This window comes from Schistocerca piceifrons, chromosome X (genome assembly GCF_021461385.2).
Source record: "Schistocerca piceifrons isolate TAMUIC-IGC-003096 chromosome X, iqSchPice1.1, whole genome shotgun sequence".
NCBI classification, from domain to species: domain Eukaryota; kingdom Metazoa; phylum Arthropoda; class Insecta; order Orthoptera; family Acrididae; genus Schistocerca; species Schistocerca piceifrons.
The window spans coordinates 170324240-170339745 of record NC_060149.1 but is presented as its reverse complement, the minus strand read 5'-3'; the positions used below and the strand labels follow the sequence as shown (position 1 = coordinate 170339745).

General features: G+C 37.0%; 1 protein-coding gene across 1 annotated transcript in view; it reads left to right on the top strand.

Annotated features, from left to right (window-relative positions):
• LOC124723043 (E3 ubiquitin-protein ligase HERC2) overlaps nt 1-15506 on the top strand; it is an 819840-nt gene that overhangs the window by 89945 nt on the left and 714389 nt on the right. The window contains exons 9-10 of the mRNA XM_047248222.1: nt 10446-10560; nt 10719-10868. Coding sequence (XP_047104178.1) covers nt 10446-10560; nt 10719-10868 — 265 coding nt within the window. The remainder of the gene's footprint in view (nt 1-10445; nt 10561-10718; nt 10869-15506) is intronic.

The following is a 15506-nucleotide window of genomic DNA, read 5'->3' as shown; positions in this document are numbered from 1 at the left end:
AAAGCCCTTTCAAAGTCAATGAAGGTCAGGTAGAGGGTGTGTTGTCACTCCGCACTTTGTTCCAGAATAGTTCTGAGAGTATTGATAAGGTCCACACAGCTTCTATGTTTTCTAAAACCCGCCTGCTCTCTCCTCAGTTGTGCTTCTACAGAATCCTTAATGTGGTTTAAAATTATCCTCGAAAGTACCTTACTCGGTACTGACAATAGGGCAATACCCCGCCAGTTGCTGCAGTTAGTAACATCTCCTTTTTTGGGTATTTTCACGATAATACCTCATTTCCAATCTGTTGGCGGTTTCTCCTTTGTCCATATCTTCTCTAAGAGGATGTACAATAACTCGACAGTGGCGTCGAAGCTGTTTTCAGCATCTCAGATGTTAAATTATCTGGTCCTGTTACCTTCACATTCTTGATGAGAGGAGAAGTTCTATTACCTGCTACAAGAGACTAAGGAATCTGAGCAAGAAAGATATCTTCATTGTTATGGGAGACACAAATGCCAAGGTGGAAGATAACAATAATGAGTTGGAACAGATAATGAGGATACATGGCTTGGGTGAAATGAATGATAATGGGGAAAGATTTAGTAATTTCTGTGCAAGCCATGACCTCATTGTAGATGTCGAAGATAACATGGGTATCCCCAGATCATATTACAGAAAATCAAATTGACCATATCGCAGTATCCAGGAAGTTCAGGAGCAACCTGGAAGGTGTACGGAATAGAAGAGAAGCAGATGCAAGTAGCAACCACAATCTTATTAATGCCAATTTCCGAATGAAGATTGTGGCTTCCAGAAAGAAATTCGAGCCAAGGAATAGAAGATTTGATGTAGGTAAACTGAAAGATCCACAGATAGCTGAGGGGTTCCAGCTGGAACTCCAAAATAGATTCCAGGTGCTGGAACTGGAGATGATTGATGATAAGGACATGGAGGAAATGTGAACAGAACTTAAGAATACTTTTGTGCAAGTGAGTGAGAGATAACTTGGTTTTAAAAATTGCCTGCGGAGAGATTGGATGTCCAAACATATCTGGAGGAAGATCACCCATAGAAAGGAGACCAAGGGAAGAGTGAACCAGAGCAGGACCAGGCAACAAAAAGTACAGACACAAGCTGATTATAGAGCAGCAGATAAGGAAGTGAAATGGAGTGTGAGAAGAGACCACAGAAGATAGATAGATAGATAGATAGATAAATAAACAGGCTGATAGAGCAGAACAGGCAGCACAGAGGGAGCATGTGGAAGAACTATATGATATCACTAAGATGCTCTCAAAGAAAAGCTTCCAGAGGATCCGATCAGTAAAGAATAAGAAAGGAGAGATACTAACTACACATGAAGAACAATCACGTAGGTGGAAGGAACACTTTAACAAAGTTCTAAATAGAGACTATGACAGTGAAATAAGAGAACAAGAACAAATGGAATACAATGATCCTAGTCCTAGCATTTGTGTAAATGCACTCCCAAAAGCAGAAATTTTGTCTATTATGGCAGATGGCAAATTGTGAGGTTGATTGTATTGGTTAGTTACCTTGCGTGTATGTACTTGTACCAACTACCTTCTTCTTTCGGACATAGTCCATGTTGGGCATTCACATTGCATAAAGCTGTGTGAAAAAACATAGCCCAGACAGCTCTTCACTGTAACTCTGTGTCTGCTGTATTCTGTCTAATTGCTAGGCTGTAGCACTTCAGAATATGGTCTATAGCAGCATCTCTCAGTCTGTTTTTCCACCTAAAGTTTTTCAATTCCTCAATTTCTTCCCTTTAATGCTAGCCTTTAGCTGTTGAAGTCTTGATTCCATACATTTTTGAATGTGGCCAACACACCCTAGTTTGCAAATGTTCAATTGATCTTATAGAGCCTCAGTTCCTCATTTTCTTTGAATGCCTTTGAGTCACCATCTCCAAGATTATTTATGTATCTAACGTACCATTTTACTGAGTGTTGAATACTTTGTGCTCAAGCAACTTCCATACCACCACTTGAACCATAATTATTTCCTATGCACTCTTCTTCATGTTTATTTTTCATTTTATCATTACATCTGCAAGGCTTGGAAAGTATTGCCATGTCAACTACCTTGCCAGTGGCTACAGTTGTAACTTTTAAAACACTATTCAGAGATGTGTGGCCTCTCTCCTGCCAGCTCCCATCAAAAACTATGTACAAGCCCTTGTTATTATTTTCAATAACAGCTTCTTCAACATCATCTTTCAAATTTTCCTGTGCTATGTCTTCAACAAAAGAGTCTATTGCAATGATGTGCTTGTCAAATATTGAGGGTTGAGCAGGGAGAGGTTCATCACTCCACATACCTGCTACTTGCAGCTCTGCCCTTACCTATTGACTGTAATCCATAAACCAGTCTAATATTTACATCATACGATTTAGCTGTATCTGCAGTAACATGAGGATTTAAAAAAGCACTGTGTTTGCAATCATTGCACATGGAACTCTAATTCACAAGCAAGTCTTACATGTAGCTCAATATTTTATACTCAGTTTTAAATGGAAGACTCTAATATTTCAAAAATACATTTTCCCAAAAATCAATTTTCTCATCAAAACTCTCATTTCGCGTACTGTTAAGGCAGAACTTTTAGCCTGTTGATGTGACCTTGTATAAGCTGCTGAATTGATCACAGATCAAAATAGAGTGGTAAGTTGTGAACCACACACTTTTTTGATCCCTAGTAGAATGTTAAACTATAATGTACAGATGTGTCTGATCATTACGCATTAAGATGAATTATTTCCAGTTGTGTAAGAAAGCATACTAGTTCTTCATGAATAGTTTAAAAAAATTTTGAACCTCTTCTGTTAGGTGCTTTTAAATAATCAAACTGTAAATTGATATCATAAACACAAGAATAGAGTGGAACTCTTTCTGTGGTTGGGGAGGTATTGCATGTCATGCAGTGTATGATACTTTGTGTACTAATGGCCAACAATATGTGTATTGTATTTTCTTTTAAAAAACGTGGAAATATTCACAATGAATTACAACAGCTGCAGGCTCTATTTGCAAGGCCATGAATGCGCAGACAATTGCATCCATAGAACTCTCATAAAAAATAGGACCATGGAAGTAATTTGCTTAATATGAAAATTGATAAGTGTTGTAAGTCTCACCAGACTCTTATTTTATTTCTCTCTTCTTCACACACATACAAGATTAGCACATCTTGTGTGCACACGAAAACTCTGTAAAGATGACTAAATCTAATAGCAATCCTATGCGATATAGTCATAAACTCACCATAACTTTTCATGAATATTTCTCATTTCTCAGTGTCACCAACAGAAAAAAAAACTGTGTGGTAGCAGTGTCACAGGTGCAATACACAACCTTTGCACACTTTGCTAAATCAGCACATAAATATCTACTCTGATCACTGCCAAATTGGTTATTAATATCAAGAGACATCATAATGTGCATGCACATCAAAAAAACTTTTGCATCACCCCAATTCCCAGAACTCCTGATGACAGACATTGACTGTGGACATTGTGTCACAGAAACAGTCCCTTTGACTGTTCAGAGATGTCACTAAACATGCCCAAAGGTGTAAACAACCATGCATGAGCAGCGTCTATTAGACAGAAGGTGTCCGACATCCGATCAGTTACAGTCATTTCACCAGGAAGGAGGTACACGGCTCGTGTTGTCTATAGTTCAACCATGCCTAGACGGTCAATACTGCAGTTCGATCATGCCCGCATTGTTACTTTGTGCCAGGAAGGGCTCTCAATAAGGGGAGGGTCCAGGTGTCTTGGAGCGAAGCAAAGCGATGTTGTTCGGACATGGAGGAGATACAGAGAGACAGGAACTGTTGATGACATGCCTTACTCAGACCACCCAAGGGCTACTACTACAGTGGATGACCACTACCTACGGATTATGGCTCGCAGGAACCCTGACAGCAGCGCCACCATATTGAATAATGTTTTTCATGCAGCCACAGGACATCATGTTATGACTCAAACTGTGCGTATTAGACTGCATGATGAGCAGCTTCACTCCCGATGTCCATGGCTAGGTCGGTCTTTGCGACCATGACACCATGCAGCGTGGTACAGATGGGCCCAAAAACATGCCGAATAGACCACTCAGGACTGGCATCATGTTCTCTTCACCGATGAGTGTCGCATATGCCTTCAACCAAACAATCGTCGGAGACGTCTTTGGAGGCAACCTGATCAGGCTGACTGCCTTAGACACACTGTTCAGTGAGTGCAGCAAGGTGGAGGTTCCCTCCTGTTTTGGGGTGGCATTATGTGGGGCCGACATATACCACTGGTGGTCATGGAAGGCGCCATAACAGCTGTACGATACGTGAATGCCATCCTCCTACCGATAGTGCAACCATGTCGGCAGCATATTGGTGAGGCATTCGTCCTCATGGATGACATCCTCATGGATGACAGTTCGCACCCCCACCGTGCACATCTTGTGAATGACTTCCTTCAGGATAATGACATCGCTTGACTAGAGTGGCCAGCATGTTCTCCAGACATGAACCCTATCGAACATGCCTGGGATAGATTGAAAAAAGCTGTTTATGGACTACGTGACCCACCAACCACTCTGAGGGATCTATGCTGAATCACTATTTAGGAGTGTGACAATCTGGACCAACAGTGCCTTGATGAACTTGTGGATAGTATACCATGATGAATACAGGCATGCATCAGTGCAAGAGGACATGCTGCTGAGTATTAGAGGTACAGCAGTCTGGACCACCACCACTGAAGGTCTTGATGTATGGTGGTACAACATGCAATGTGTGGTTTTCATAAGCAGTAAAAAGTGCGGAAATGATGTTTATGTTGACCTCTATTCCAATTTTCTGTACAGATTGTGGAACTCTTGGAACCGAGGTGATGCAAAACTTTTTTTGATGCGTGTATATCTGCCAGTACTAATCACATCACATTGCTGCTGAATGATATCGCAGAGACATTCATAGGTCCAGGACAGATTGTTCATCTCATCATTCCATATTAGGGTAGCAGGACAAATGCTACAGTGGAAGCAAAGAAAACATATAACCATCATTGTTCAGGGTTTGGAAACTCCTTTTGACTTTTTTGTCCCTGTTTGCCAGTTAAATTCGGATTTTTAAACTCTCCTTGACCAAAAAACAATGTATTTCTTTTTCCTATGTACCCATTTACTTGTGGGTCAGCAAAGAAAAGAAATATATTCTGTTTTGTAGAAGGCAGGGCTTAAAATTACAACCTCAATTGCTTCTACTGTGAAAACAGATACTGTTTAGGTCAGTGTTCCACTACAAACACAACGTAAAGTTGCTGGCAGTAGCACCTATTTGTTAATTTATTCATTCATTCATACATTCATTTTCTTTTCTTTTGAACCTGTCAGGTGGGCGCAGACAATGTGTTTATATATATAAACTGCAAATTAAGCTTTTATACATCTCGCTGCTGCCTCTGGATCACGGGGTCCCGGGTTCGATTCCCAGCCGGGTTGGGGATTTTCTCTGCTCAGGGACTGGGTGTTTGTGTTGTCTTCACCATTTCATCATCATCATTGATGACAATGCCAAGATTGGAAGCGTAAAAATTGGGACTTTCTACGGGCACTGATGTCCGCGCAGTTGAGTGCCCCACAAACCAATCAAAACAACAACAACACCACCACCACCACCACCACCACCACCACTTTTATGCAACTTTACACAGACTAGTATTAGCTGTGTATATGTCGGCAAAATCAAGGTCATGTTTAATACAAACATTTGAGCTATGCAGAATTATATTCATGAGTCCAGATATTCTGCTAAATTGTAGATGTTCAATCATTTTGTTTTTGAATGTTTTGCCTAATGTCTGCCAGCAGTCTGTTGTAGAATTTTGCACTAGAAATAAATCTCCATTCTAAACTCTAGATAGGAATGCATAGTCTACATGGCAATTATTTTTACTTATAGAATTGTAGTTGTGAACTGCACAGTTTATCCTGAATTCACTCTTGTTATCAACTATAAATACCTCTATGGAGTATATAAATTGGCAGATAAGTGTAAGAATTCATAGGATCCTGAAGAGGCTTTTTTCTGGTACTCCACACTTCTACAGAATAAATACTTTTTATCTATTTCATTGCCCCAGAATATTATGCCATGGGACAGTATTGAATGAATGTATGGAAAGTATGTCAACGATCTCATTTTCGGGTCAACACAGTGAGTGTACTGTAGACGTAACTGAGATTTTTGATTAACTTATTTATGTGCCCATGCCACTTCGATTTGTTATCCATCTAGATGCCTAGGAACTTCATACATTGGATCTCCTCTTAATATGTGCCCATTGATATCCAATTTTTGTACTTGCAAGTGATTTTAATTTGTTTGGAATTGCATTATATGAATCTTTATCAGAGTAATGGCTAAACTGTTTGCTGTGAACCAGTTCTAAGCATATGTAATTATTCATCTGGCTGTGTCTGGTAAGGATGTGTTTGGACCCTTCATCAGTACACTTGTGTCATCAGCTAACATAATAGTTTTTTTTTGTACTCCTATGTCTTGGGTGTGTTACCTACATAGGTTAACACTAGGAGTGGCCCAAGCATCAGACCTTGCAGAATTCCCACTCAAAACTTAGTCTTATTCCTGTTGTATAGTTTGTTAGTATGACCATCTAGTTTTTATTGCATGCTTGTGAGGAAAATATCTTAAAAGTCACACAATTTTAGTTTCTCTAATATAATTTTATGATCTACAGTATTGGAGGGCCTCCACAAGAGCACAGAAAATGCCAACAGGATATTTTTTCTCTTTTGGTTCTGTTATAACTGAGTTTGTGAATCATATATTGCTTTCTTGGGAGAGAAACTTTTATGTAAGCTGAACTGAGCTCTTGTTTAAAAGTTGTTTGTAGAAATGTGGTTCAATATTTTGCTGTCAGTAAGCTTCTCAAACAATTTTGAGAACATGGGGAGTTACCACTTCCTACTTCAGTGACTCAGGAAATATGTCTTGACTGATTGACTAATTACAATGGTAGCTCAAGAGAGGTGCCATCAGTCAACACAAGATTTTAGTACTTTGCTTGAAATACCATCATAAGCAGAAGAGTTAATGTTGTTTAGTTAACTATTTTTGTGATTTGATGAGATATAGCGGAGTGTTCAGAGTTTGTCTAAGTTAGTCTAATAGACCAGCTTTTGATGGACCATTTGTTGTCTTTTAAATGCAGCTGCCTTACTGTACCTTCAGGAAAATCTAATACATCTCCCGAAGAAGTGGCAGTAGTTACAAGTGCAATAGTCACTTAGATCACAGTAGTTTCACAGCAGGCAGGACAGTAATTTTGTTTTCAGAATTGACATGTTGTTCTTTGAGAAAGGGCTAAGTAGCAGATAAAATTACAAGAAAATCAGAGGAGGATGAGGAGGAGGGAGGGAGGGGGGGGGGGGTTTACAAGGCTTCAGATTTACTGCTTCTAAGAAGGGAAAATTCCCAAGTGTACGCAATGTGCCGTCAGAGTATTTTCAACATACCTACTTAAAATATGTAAACTTTCAGTACTATTCTAATTATTTATTTTACTTATATTTGTTTTATGTTTTAAATTGTTATTTTACATTCATGGCATTTTTTAGTTTACCATTTCACACACGCATGTTTTGTTAATTGAAAATAATAAATAACTCATTATTATGGTAGAAAATAATAACAGTAATGATAATTAGGAAGAAAATGCCTAGAAAATAATGTTTTTTTGCACCATGCACATAAAATGAACAAAATTTCTTCACATAACACGTATGGCAGAGAAGACAATATAAAACAAAATTTAGCAGGATTTAAAATTGTCATGGCTGATAATCCAAATATTCTGATTTGTCTCAGGAATATTTAAGTACATTGGTTAAGTGTTAGCAAAGAGAATTGATTATATAATAGCGAGTGCAGCTTAAGTGTATTGTTTCTCAAACATGGATTGACATTGTAGGGTCCTGCCCACTCATCTCTTACAGGGTGCCTAAAGGATGCTGCCTTCTCAGATAGCTATACAAAAATTCAAGCTAATAACATTAATAGTTTTTATTACTATAAAGAAGACTGACAACACTTAACTTTGTATTTACAACGAGTTGTCGCAAGCGATGGATGACATGCAAATAAGTCAGTGCCCTTCACTATATACAATGTCCATGTAAGCAATGGGTATGGAGCACTAATAACTGCTCTGCTGGTGCCAGTCTACTATTGTCCCTGGTCTGTTAGTGCCGGTGTAGTACTTTGCAGCCAAGGCTAGCAGAAGTGGTGCTTCTATTCTCTTTATACAGAGGCTGCTCCTGTCGTGGTGCGGTCCTAGTCAGCAGGCTATTGGCTGACGTCGTCTCACAGCCTTCTCTGCTCTCACGTTCTTCATCTTCATGCCAGCACTTGTGCTTACGCCAGAACAGACATCATAATCATTCAAATGGACAAAATCTGAAACTCTTCTCACAAAATTCTTCCAACGTCGAAAGCTGTATATGTTCCACAGCTGTACCTGCACCATGGAGCCATTTCTGATCACCAGATGTTTCTCGTCTTTGGGTATGATGCTCAAAACTTCTTTTTCTCACACTGACTACCCACTTTCCCACTTTTTCATAGTTTTAAAAGAAGCTAGTGGCGAATTTGGACCAAGAATTCGAGAATCTGTTTGAAGCCCCAAATGTCCTTGTGACAGCATCAAATTCTGGTAAACGTACGTGTGACCATGTCAAAAGATATTTGAAAGATGTTTTCTTTCCCAGTGAGGGAGAAAAATCTGTTTTCTTGTTAGATTGTTGCAGTGGTCAGTGTGAAAGAACCAGTTAGAGCATCTTGCATCTCACCTAAGGACAAGGAACTTGTTCATCTGGTGATCCCAAAGGGCTCAATGGCACAGGTACAGCCATGGGACGGGACATAGACAGGTTGCAAAGTTGGAAGAATTTTGTGAGAAGACTTTCATATCTAGTATTGTTGAATGATTATGATGTCAATCTCCACTTGAGAAATGGTGTAATCAAGCTGCAGTCTCTAGTACATAATCAGTTATTTTTCCCAAGGATTATTGATGTACTGAAATATGCCTGATACAAATCAGGATATTTAGTGTATGACCCATGACAGTTTGAAATCCTGCTGAATTCTGTTTTATATTGTCTTTGTGATGTATATTGTGTGAAGAAATTTTGTTCATTTTATGTGCATGGTGTAAAAAAATTACGTTTTAAGCATTTACTTACAAATTATCATTATTGTAATTATTTTCTATTGTAATAATGAGTTACTTATTATTTTCAATTAACAAAATACAACTAAAAACAAAAAAAATCCATGAATGTAAAATGCAAAATAACAGTTTAAAACATAAAACAAGTACAAGTAAAATAAATAATTAGAATAGTAATGAATGTTTCAATATTTTAATTAGGTACGTTGAAAAATATCTGATAGCACACTGTGTACAGCTTATTTTACAAAAATGGTATTTCAGAAACTATCTTTATTACACAGGGATATATATGGCTTGAAAGTTTCATTAATTTGTAACAAATGTTTGCATTTTTCAAAACTAATTGATGGTGGTATAGTAGTTTGCAAAATTTCAAATTATTACAAAAGTTGATTATACGGTTTTCAAGAACATTAATTATGTATCAGCTTTTATATGAAAAACATTGTTTCAAAGCTATTTCCTCTAAACCTAAAGTAACAAGTGCCTTTCGGGGTGTTTTACCCCTTAAAAGTAAAACTGGGAACAAACATAAAAATATGTATTTATGATGCCCCCCCCCCCCCCACACACACACACCAAATTTCATCAAGGCAGTTTATTGACACTTGGGAATCCTCCATTGTGAGATGTGCAACTATAAACTATCAGCTCTGTACTTTGAAATTTATCTTAAAGGGCCAAACAATCCAACATTCCCTATGCTAATTGTTATGGGGTGATTCATCGGTGGAAATAAACAGTGAGATCGAAGTAAAAGATGGATCATTAACATGCTTCCCACATTACTATGGGACATAAATAGCGTATCAGTCCAAAAAGTTTCAAGCCAGAATTAATAAAAATGAGAGAACAGTGAAGGTAGTGGTTTTAATGCTTGCAGTGTTCTACATAGTCTCCTCTCCCACACTTGAGTACAATTTACAGAATTTCTTGAGTCCATACACATTTGCTGTTTATAAAGCTGCCTGTAGGTTGAAAGCCTGGACTTTCCAAATTTAGAAACATTTCTCCAATTAGTCTTTCTAGCAAGAAAATGTACATTATTTGTATATTTTAGCTAATCTCTGTGCTGTAGTCTCATATTTTGTGACAGAGTAAGATGTTGAATTGACTTGAAAAATTCTACTACAGTTGTAGTAAGGTATAATGAAACATGTTTTACTTCCAAAATGTTTGCAGGGCAGTATCTTCAGGGACAAGTGCACCCTTAGTTCCTCTACTTCGAAGATTTGAATCCATACCTTCTAAACCTACTTCAAAAGCAGTCTCATGGGATGAAAATTTACAGGCAGGAGTGAGTCAGACCTTTTCTCTGTATACTTATTAGTTAAGTACTTACTCTGAATGCATGACTCTGTTTTTGTATTATCATATTAGTTTAGTGAGGATAGCCACACCGTTGCTATCCTTTTTAGTCGTAATGGATATTGTTATTCACATAATTGTTTTCAGGTGAGTCCAACTGAATGTTTCTTACGGTACTTGGACATACCAGATGACGATGATTGCGCATTAGTCGATTTGAAATTAATTGCCGTTGCTCTAGTGGCTCATTTGGACCGTCTTGCATCTCCGTATATTCCACCAGCAAGCTTTACAAAGGTAACAGTGAATAAAATAAAAAATAAAAAAAATCTTTTTTGTTCTCCTTCTCCTCATCCTCCCCCCTCCCACCTTGACTTCTTCTTCTTCTTCTTCTTCTTCTTCTTCTTCACAGTTACAATAGTGATAGGCTGTAACTACAAGTATGGTCTGCATAACTGACACAAGTTTCTGGTTGATGTATTCTGTGTAATGACTTTTTCTCAAATGCACTGCAGCGATGACTATGAAGCATCTGAATCAGCAAGTTGTAATGTGTTGCATCTTTGAGAGTGATGTGCAGTAGATTCATGACATTCCATTCAGATGTCTCTTCCTCTTTGAACTGTGCTCTGTAGTTCTGGTGTCACATTGATTTTCTGTGGTTCTACTTGATTTGTGATCTTTTCTGTTCATATGGTCTTCAGAATTATCATATAGCAATCCTTGAATGCTCAAATTTGTTTTTGTCCAGTCTCTCCCAGAGTTCATACTTTACTCTCAAACTGAAGTTATTCTCTATGTAAAAGTTTTCACGTGTATTGTGTTATTAGAAATGAGGGGAACCTTCTGTATATAAAATGCTGGGTTAATAATATTTATCAGGTTAATAATTTCCCGTCTACTGCAGTCATCAGAGATGTCAATTCAGTGAGATGTTAGCTTTGATAGTGTGTTTCTGCTCTTCACATCATAAGGAGCTGGGTCTTTGTGTTTAATTTTATTTTGCATTGGGCATCAAAAGCAGTATCCATGACTTGTTTTTAGCTTTTCTTCACTTTCAGAAATGAACACTGTGTCATATGCAGACAGTGGGATAGCAGCCTTTTCCCATCATAATTTAATGCCACCATTGTTCACTAGTTTTCTGTTACTTTCCGACCTCCTGGAAATGAATATAGATCAGAACTTATAATTACCAAAGTAACACTCTGCCACACACCATCAGTTGGCTTGCGGAGTATGGATGTAGATGTAGATGTAGAAGTAGAAGTGGCTACTTCAGTGAAGACTTGTGACATAGTTTTAATGTTCCTGAGTTCATTTATTGCTGTTTGTTTGGTGCAGTTTATCTAGTGGCAATTTATGTTAATTTTTGATGCAAGAAGTAATGATATTTTAACCTTTGATTAATAAAATGCTGTAATTTTATATTTGACAGTTAAAACTCAGAAGTAACACAATAATTCATATCCATATGATTTTGAATTTTGTGTTGTTAGTATTTGTCACTTTATATAGAACATGATTATTATGATTTCTGGTTCATTGTATTAAAAAAGAAACTTTTCATAGTGCAATGGAACTGAGATTTTCTACTTTATGTGACAAGGAGGGAAAAGAGAACTGAAATTTGTGAAAGAACAAAATTGATATTGATCTGCGTCTTGTGTTCCTCCTCCTCCTCCTCCACCACCACCACCACCACCACTACCACCACCACCACCGCCACCCCCCCCCCCACCCCCACCAGAACCACATCTTGATTTCCCTCCACCTCTCAGAAAAAAATTTCCCCTCCTGTTTCACTCCTACAGTTTTCCTTGTAGCTCCTCCTGTTTCATCACTATAGTTTTTCTTGTATAATAATCAGAATTTTATTTTACCATCAGTTACGGATGAAATCGTTTGGTTTATAATACAGAAGAATAGCCAGAATCTATAAATATCTCATTTAACTTCTACAACCATTGGATCATTTGTTACACATTGGCATGAGATGTTGCAGAGTATAATTTAAGTTTTATTGCATGCTGTATATAATATTCTATTATCAGCTAGAACTCCTACATTGAATATTAGCATTTTTGTATTAATAAACTGCATAGTGCCACTGTCCCGAATCATATACAGCAGGTATTTCTTTCATTTAATAATTTGTAAATTTGCATTGATACTTATTATGGAGGAAATGTGGCACTTTTATTAATCTTGATTTCATGTGTGTGATGGAACGTTTTTCCTTCAAATAAAATGGGGTTTGGGTGCTTGGAGCAAAAATGAACAGGGAAGAAATATTTACTGTGTTCTGATATCTTGAATTGCATATATTTCTAATTATTTTTTCTGCAACATAGAGAGTTTTGACATTTAATTGCATTTCCATAACAAACAAAAAATGTTGTGTTATACACCCAGCTCAAAATATGAATGATATACAACCTTCCTTGTGTTCATGATTGTTGTGTCGGATAGAACAGAAATTTAGTTTATTTTTGAAATGATTTCTGTATGTTGTCTAGAATGTGTGTGTGTCCAAGTATATCCATAGGAATTTGTGGTTTTTGTGGTATACTCATTTTTCCTTGTGAAATGTCTGAAGTTAAGCTTGAAGACATTTTTAATAAAATTTATATATTTTGCTGAATCATGGGATTGTTTTCTCTTTTTAATGCCACACAGCACCTTTCAGATACAAATTCTTGTGTTGAAAATTAAGATATTTTTAACTTCATAATTCAGTGATTTTTTTATGAGAATGCTAGAACCACCATGGATTCTGTTGGTCCTTCAAAAGCTGCTGGCAACATTGAAATTTTGTGATTGATTTAAGACTTATATTCTGTATTTTGTATGGCAGTGTTCATGGATGCAGTGTATTTTGAAGCTGATTTTTTAAAAATTGTGTTAATTTTACTTTCTGTGCCATTTTTAATTGTAGTTAACCCATGAATTAGGATTGAGCACTTTTCTCCACATAGTTTCTTATTTGAAGCACATTAACATTTTCCTCATCAGGTAACATGTAATTTTCTACATTTTTACATCTGCTTTCGTTCTTAGTTGTGGCTTTCAGCACCCTATATGTTACATAGCATTTTGGTCTTAGCCTCTTCTTTTGGCACTTTCTTTGTCATCCCCATTAATACCATTATTTATAATTTAGTATATCAGCTAACATTCTGATAGTTTAGGTACTGGTGTGTTTTAAGTTTAATCCGTCTTCTTAGGGACTATGAACACTACTCCTAGCCTGTTAGAATGCTGCCCTTTATTGTAAATGGTCACTGGTCACAGTGCTGCTAACTGTAATCCTGAATGTTAAGTAGAGGCTTCTGGCAGTGTGTATTTATGAGTTGCTGTTCAGTGCTGCTGTGGAGAGAGCTTCACACAACCGTTCTGTCACTACACTGTTCTACAGGTGTCATAATACCTCGTGTTATAAGTTTGCTTCAGTGGAGATGTGATAATAGAATATTTGTGATGTAGTAATTCATCCGAATCAGTTCTACATTTGAGTTTCATTTTATTCTTGAGATGATGAATGTAGTTAAAGTAAAAGTCATACTCCATTTTAAATAATCTATGCTGTTTCTCAGCAAAAGGATCATTTAATCCAATTGTGATGGTGGTGATTATGATAAACTTGACAGAATTCTGGTATTTGTGTAAAGAACAAAATATCCTTAAATAATGTGCTTACCAATTATGAATAACAATGTAACATGTGTGCGCAAATATGCAGCACACCATTCATATTACAAAGGCGTAGAGTCACTCTTTCACATACAAAAAGTACTTAACAGATGTGAATGATATGTAAAGTATCATGGAGCTACTTAAACCCAGTAGGAGACTGCACTCTGAAAGTTTTAATTTCTCCTATGACTCCTAATTCCAGACACACAAAGCAAAATGAAATGAAACAGACATGTTAAGTTTGTTATAGAGGATGAAAGGAAGACCTCATTTTGTTGGGGGATGTTTTGAAAAAATATATTGAACAAACTGCATACAGCACTCTTGTGTAAGCTGTTCTGAGTAATGATAGTATGTTTAGGTCCTCAACGAGTTAGTCCAGATGGCAGAGATATGAGGAATTGAGACAAATACTTGGAGTATTGTAATAGCCAGTTTACTTAATACAAAAATGTTACAGACATATACAAGGATTATAAATGGCAATCACTGGAAGGGATAGCATGTGTATGGTTGTGTACAGTCATTTTTGCCTTCTCTCCACAATCTGTAAAGTGACTTCTAGAGTAAATGTTCATATAATAATTACATTCTTCAAATTGTTTTATATGAGGATGCTGTTTTGTTAGTGTACTCTTAGTACTTTTACTGTCTGTTTGACTGTGTTTTAGCATTGGCATTGGTTTATCAAGGATTTGGGATTTATTTCTGTTGACAGGTGACTTTCATGTTGCCTTAATGTTACCTTAATTTGAGAGGCAGGAAAACTTGCATGCCATCTGTGAGTTGAGTAGTATTCTTCTGTGTTTTCTTCTTTTGAATGTTTATGAATATGAGGTGTGGGTGACAATTAGTTACACATTTTCCTAAACTGAGATAGGAAACTGTTTGTAAAGCAGACACAGACTAATCAGTGCTTCACACTAACAGTCATTAATCTGGCAAATGAATTTCATCCGGTTTTGGTTTATCACTAAAGACAAAAAGGTTTTCAAGATAGCGAGGAAGGTATTTGTGTTTGGTCAAACTGATAGAGATGCATTTTCAAACTATTTAAAATACAAACTGAGAATGATGGTGATTGAGGAAGCAGAGACTATTGTGCTCTAAAAAGATCGACACGAGAAGCATAAAATAACTTTCACCATTGTACTGCAGCAAAAGGTATTGTTGAGAACTCAATAATAATTTGGTCCTACGTAAAATCCCTAAGTGAGTCAGATGTTTCTACCTAGTCAC